The sequence below is a fragment of the Mytilus galloprovincialis genome, chromosome 7 (assembly GCF_965363235.1).
Source record: "Mytilus galloprovincialis chromosome 7, xbMytGall1.hap1.1, whole genome shotgun sequence".
In the NCBI taxonomy this organism is placed as follows: Eukaryota; Metazoa; Mollusca; class Bivalvia; order Mytilida; family Mytilidae; genus Mytilus; species Mytilus galloprovincialis.
Genome location: NC_134844.1, coordinates 32015934 through 32022570, shown reverse-complemented (window position 1 = coordinate 32022570; position 6637 = coordinate 32015934). Strand labels below are relative to the sequence as shown.

Below are 6637 nucleotides of genomic sequence, written 5' to 3'. Positions count from 1 at the left end.
GTAAAGCATTTAATGTCATCATCAGAATTTTTAAGATTGTATAGGGCTGAGCGTATGCTCATTTATAAAGCTCTTCATTCAAAATATGCTTTGGTCAACTTTTTGTACACCCCGATAAAATAACGAACTAATTCATTCAATGCTTATATAATTAGATAAAGTAAAACCTACTGCAGTTACTTGTTTAAGATTTGTTCTTGTTTGCTTTCTTGTTTTTTGTTGTTGTTTTTTATCTTGAACATCATGGTTTTCTCTTTATCTTGAACACCATGGTTTTCTCTTTATCTTGAACAAGCTAAATGCAATACGCCCTATTAAGTGTGCAGAAGAGTATTAGCACCACCATATTTGTTTTATATCCCTGGTACTATGTTTGTGTTATAACGAAAACCTTTGAACGCAGGAAAAAAAATGCGTGGCGCTAATACGCTTCCGTATAAGTGACAATTCTCATCTTGTTCGTTTTACAATTATTTTTTTTTTTAGTTTACTTATATGTGTTTTTATATAGAATTGGTATATAATCAACTATTAGTGCATCGTATCTCAAGCATCAAATGATATATGATACTTTTTGGATGCAAGATATAAGATAACATCGAGGACAAGATATTTTGATATGACACATATTCGTGATTTTTTTAGTTTTTCACAGACTGCATACATGTATGATGTCATGATTGATAATATAAAATCCGATAGTGAATAAATAAATAATAGAAATGTACTTATAAAATAGAATCATCTCTTATCTCTTAAATATCGTAATCATATTAAACTATTATTATCCAATCTTTGTTTATCAGGTCGGCACCACGTGGCTCTGTCCCAGGAAAGGTCTATAGAATTTTAACAATGGTAGCCTTCAGAAATACACTGCTTCGTTTGGTTCAGATGCGAAAAATAATAACGTCGAATGTCAGGTACAGTATTTTTACTTGAGTAAAATGATAAAAGTCGTAATGTATTGAATTAGTGATAATTTATTGAAATATGCTACATATACGGCTGTTTTTTCACTGTGCATTACATATACGATGATGGAAATATACTAAATCATTTTCTACATCGAAAAAGCAAATGTGGAAATTGTCGGCTCGGCACTCCAAACGGAGTAAGTAAGATTGTGAGCCCATTTGTAGCCAGGGATAAAATTTCTAGAGCTATATCCCCCTCCCACCTTCCCTTTAAAACAAATATACAACTATAGACTGTTACAGTGGAGAATCTGATTAATTAAAAGTTTGGCCGTTTAAGTCAAATGAATCAATAAAAAAAAAACTACAGAAAAAGTCATCCTAACTAATTGACATGGTGGTTATATACAATAACATCTTGTCTACAGTATCTCTGACCTCAGTTTTCTGCTGTCAACGCAATGTTGGACATTAACTGCTTGTATATGTTTATAAGTTTGTCATTGAGTGAATGTGCATGCAATATTTTTCATAGCCTCTGTTTCAACATAAGGTTTTCTTATTTATATATATTTATATCTCTAAATTATCGGTGATCTCGTGAATGTTTGAGCGACAGAATTTCGATAACCGCCCCCGTGTTTAACCCAGAATTATAATTTAGCATGTTTGCTGAAAAACAATACGGCTTCCATGCAGGAGTAAGTACAAAATTTGGTCGGAAGAGTCAAAATGAGATGTTCAGCTATGTGAAATGTCTTCTTTAATTTGTACTGTCCCTTACATCCTTCGGCTGTTGTCTGCACTATGTTCGAGTTGTTGTCTCTTTGGCACATTCCCCATTTCCATTCTCAATTTTATGTCTATATTATTGATATGTGGATATCCTAAATATGCACGTAACGTTTATAGCTCTTCATCTTTTATATAAGCTTTGGATTTCAAATATTTTGGCCACGAGCATCACTGAAGAGACATGTATTGTCGAAATGCGCATCTGGTGCAAGAAAATTGATACCGTTAATTTTATTACTATCACGGGGTGATGCCTCTGCTGGTGGACTATTAGTCCCCAAGGGTATCACCAGCCCAGTAGCCAGTACTTCGGTACTGGCATGAAAATACGGATTTTTTTTGTATTATTAAAATTTGCTGTTACAAAATGATAGAAATTATCATAAATTAAGGAATGTATCTCCCTCATGCAAAGCTCTGATTCCTTTCACGGATACGGCTATACTGTTTGGACCTTTTGGATTATAGCTCTTCATCTTTTATATAAGCTTTGGATTTCAAATATTTTGGCCACGAGCATCACTGAAGAGACATGTATTGTCGAAATGCGCATCTGGTGCAAGAAAATTGATACCGTTAATTTTATTACTCGCAGGACGTTGAGTAGCCAAAACATCAATCAATTCGGTGTATTGTTTTGTTTTCATTTAATAGTTGTTTATATGTATATATCTTTAGTACATGATATACGTATTTATTTCATACAGATATTTCCTCATTCTACATCTTTTGTCTTCGAATGTATTTTTAAAGGACTATTTTACCTCCTAATGTACGATAAACCTCAGTTCTTAGATTTATACATTTACAGAACATATTCTAGTAAGTCGTCCGACATTAACTATGAGATTAGACCCATGAGACGGTCAGACATCCAAGGCCTTTATGAACTGCTAGCTGAAAATAAATGGAATATGGAGAAATCGTATTTGGAATGTGTTTTTAATACTGATCCTACCGGGCTTGTGGTTGTAGTCAAAGATGACGGAGAGATAATAGGTAAGGTTGTATACATGTACATGTACATATTTGTAGTAAGTACCGTGCAGTGTTCGTAGTATGTAACTGCTATGGAGAGTTCAAATCAAAGTATTATATCGATTTATCATTTTTTTGTAAAATCCAAGTTATTTTAAGAATTATATTTAAGCATTTTCTTGATTTATAAGATGTTTCGTAAATATATACATGTATACATGTATCTTCATTTTATCATTTATTAAATGCAAAATACAACGCATACATGTGTCGATGTTTTTCTCATTCAGAATTGCAATCAAAAGCCCTTTTATCTGGATAACAAACCATGGGCTTCACCGGAATAATTTGAACAATCTAAAATAAAAAATACCTTGTAGGTTATACACTTATATATTCAAAATAACTCAGGACCTATAGTCTTTATCAAAGGATATTAAGACAAGGATGCATTTATTAAATAATTATGAGATTGTCTCATTAAACAAGTTCAAGGTTCCTGAACTGGAACCAAACATTGTTCATAAGAATTTGGTTCATATCACTTTTTTTCGCCAACTACTGTATTGCATGAAAACATTGAAATAAAGCAAAACAACAATCAATCAATCAATCATAGAAATACTCTCAGCGGTTAGGTCTATAGGGTAGGACGACAGTAAAATGCGAGAAAATTGTTTACCCTTTTATAAAGTTAAACCGAAAAATGGCAGAGTTTGAACACGATTGCGATAATACCATCAGTACTTACTAGCATCCATTGCGATACTTTATTTTTCATTGGGTATATCGATTGTTTTATTCTGAATTCGGAACCGGCAATTGGAGTTTTCCTATTTACTGTCAATGTGATTGCTTATCGACTTGGTATCAATGTTTTCCGTGTAAATATCCAATTTTTTATTGAATCCTTAGTGACTTAGTATTGGCGTTTTCCGTATTTTAAAATCTTTAAACTGTTAAGGAATTCTTGTCGACTTGATATTTACGTTTTCCATGCATGTACAGTTCCGTTTGAAAATGCCAGCAATTATTGCTTGGCGACTAGATATTGTTGTAGTGTATTCATTTTGAATAGTGTAAATTACTTGCTCTTAAACTATATTCATCAATTATATTTGGGTTTTTTTCCGTAATGACCATTTTGAAAAACCTTTCCTTCGATATACAGTCTTGACTTTTGATACATATTTAAACGTGGTATGACTCACTCAAATCTAAGAGTTATTCCGGGGATCCTTTCTTCTCAGACTTTTGAATATTTACCCTTGCAAGCTTTTAATCTTTGATTTAATAACTCCTCAAATTCTAAAAAATCTAAACATGAACCCTATATGAATATTAATATTTAAAGGGCAACTGACATTATAAGAGTGTACATGTATCGCAATGTGTTGGTTTTTTTTCAAAATAAATGTGATGCGAACTAAGGGACGTAAAAAACATTAAAAAAACTGTGATATACATCGTATAACTGTGAAAATTGGAAAAAATATATTTATAGCTGTAGATTTAAACGGGTAAACTGTAAACGGGATTTTTATCCCCGGAAATTTGTATCAGTCAGTAATTTGTTATGAATGTCGTGTTCTCCCCATATGTCAGACCAGATGTTGACAGTGAAAGGAGTGGTGACAAAAACAAAACAAAATAAACTCAAAATAGCCTGCACGAAAATCATTTTTAAAAGGATCAACACTCAAATATCTTAGACTGTTATCGAATATCTATGAATATCTTCAATAGTCAAGCTTGAAAGCTCGAAGGTTTTCATATTTTGCAAGACATGATTTCAGATAGCTGCTGTCTTCTTAATATAAAATAACAATTAAAGTAAAGCTTAAAGTACAGAGGGTTGAAGTTATTATAAGGAATTTAAAACATTTTCACCAGCATTCAAATGATGCATTAATATATGTCACAATATCAAAAATGGAATCGTAAAAAAGATGCAAAATTTCTTAGAAATATCTTAAAAAATCGAAGAATAACCGTCTTCTTCAATTTACCAGGGGGGAAGGGGGTTGAATCATTACCAGCATAACAGTTATCTCTTTTAAACCGGCTGTTTTAAAATTAGTTTTTGATTTTTTACAATGCCAGTATTTCTGTGTTTATGGTGATTAATTACAGTTAATTACATCAACGTTATTTAGTGGATGGTTGTCTCATTGGCAATCATACATATATCCAATCTCCTTATGGTGAAACAAGGTCATTCTTGTGTTTGGTTGTTTCATTGTCAATCCTACATATATGTACATTTGTTTTAAGATTGTAGCTGTAGAACACTCTTATGTATTAAGTGCAGAAAGTGAGAAGTCATGCTATCTTTTAATGCGATGTACGGTAAAAGTATTGTATTTCTATCTTCTAAATAGATGGTAGTGTCGTTTTGATTCCACTTATGAATTCGGATGTTCCATCGGTGTCTATCGCCTCTCTTACAAATCGGCCAATTACCAAATTGAATCAAGTCTTCGACCACAATGCAAAACATTTACTTTTCTGATTTGCAGAAATATTAAATTATATATATATTTTTATTTATTTTTCTTTAGGACACAATGGTATACTTGCACACAGTGAGACTATTGCATCATCCGGTATGAATATTGTCAAGGAAGGTTACCGTGAATTAGGTATAGGTCAAAAATTATTCCGTAGAGTAATGGATGTAATGGCAGAGAGGAATGTCGGTGGCACAGCGTTGTCAAATCGAATTTCATTTTATCATCAATTCGGGTGGAAAATTCAATCATTTACACTTCATTATAGTATGGGCAAAGTAAACAAATCATTCATTAGTGAAGTTCCTAGCGGAGATTTCGAGGTGGTGCCATTGAAAGATGTAAATTTTAAAGACGTTGTGGCATATGATACAGAGTTACATACCGTTCCGCGCCCAGTCTATCTCACTCAATGGGCACTTCACAATTCGGCTAATGGATACGTTGCTTTGAAGAGCGGCCGTGTAGTTGGATATGGTGTATTACGCCCAGCAGACGTTGGTCATAAGATGTTTCCATTGTTTGCAGATGACCCGATTCTAGCAAAAGCATTATTTTGTCATTTGGCGTCACATATTCCGGAAGGAGAGGACTTAATTTTTGTTCACCCAATTGAAAATGAATTGTCAAATCAATTTGTCGCTGCCAACGAATTGACATCATATTTGTCAATGACCCGTCTATACAACAAATGGAACATTGAAGTTGATATCAAACGCGTGTACTCTACATCAAGCACTGAATGTGCTATTGTTTGACACTTTTGACTCCATAAATATATTCATTACATGTTTAATAAATTTTAATATACATATTGCTGTCAGTATATATTGCAAATGGTAAAGAGGTTATTTACTCGGTAAGAAATATATGTCTGTTGCGGAGTTTGTGCACATATAAATGGTGACCAGAACATTCGCTTTTCGATGATTTGTCTCAGTTTTCTATTGATCACAATATAGGTTAATTACAAATTGTTTTGCAGAGTACTTTACAGGCTCGGAGTTACCGGATTATTCCTTTTTTTCTTTTAAATCATCAACAAAACTTTAGTTTTTTGGAGAAAAAAAACTTTAAAAGTCCAGAAATATTATTTTGTGGATTGATGTCTCATACACGTAGCCAATCTCATTACAGTTTGCTTGGTAAAGAATGTGTTTTTGTTTCATGTATTTATATTTCTATCCATCTGATGAGTTCAGACTTTTTCAACAAGTATAATCTTTATATAGTTTGTTCTTACATTGTTCTTATATTAGTGTACTGTTCCACTACTCTCCCAGGTTAGGGGAGTGTTTAGCGCTCACAAACATGTTTAACACCGTCACATTCACTATGAGCCTGTCCCAAGGCAGGAACCTGTAGTTCAGTGGTTGTCGTTGGTTCTGTCTGTCATATTTGTCCATTGTAAACTGCGTTGTTATTAATTTGGCTGGT

At 33.0% G+C, this 6637-nt stretch overlaps 1 protein-coding gene across 1 annotated transcript; it reads left to right on the top strand.

The window, feature by feature from the left end:
• The first annotated feature begins 783 nt into the window (after nt 1–783).
• Nucleotides 784–6014, top strand: LOC143082772 (uncharacterized). Its single transcript, XM_076258625.1, has 3 exons — nt 784–923; nt 2524–2711; nt 5252–6014. The coding sequence occupies exons 1-3, from the start codon at nt 856–858 to the stop codon at nt 5956–5958; spliced, it is 963 nt and encodes a 320-aa protein (XP_076114740.1). The 5' UTR covers nt 784–855; the 3' UTR covers nt 5959–6014.
• The last annotated feature ends 623 nt before the right edge of the window (nt 6015–6637 follow it).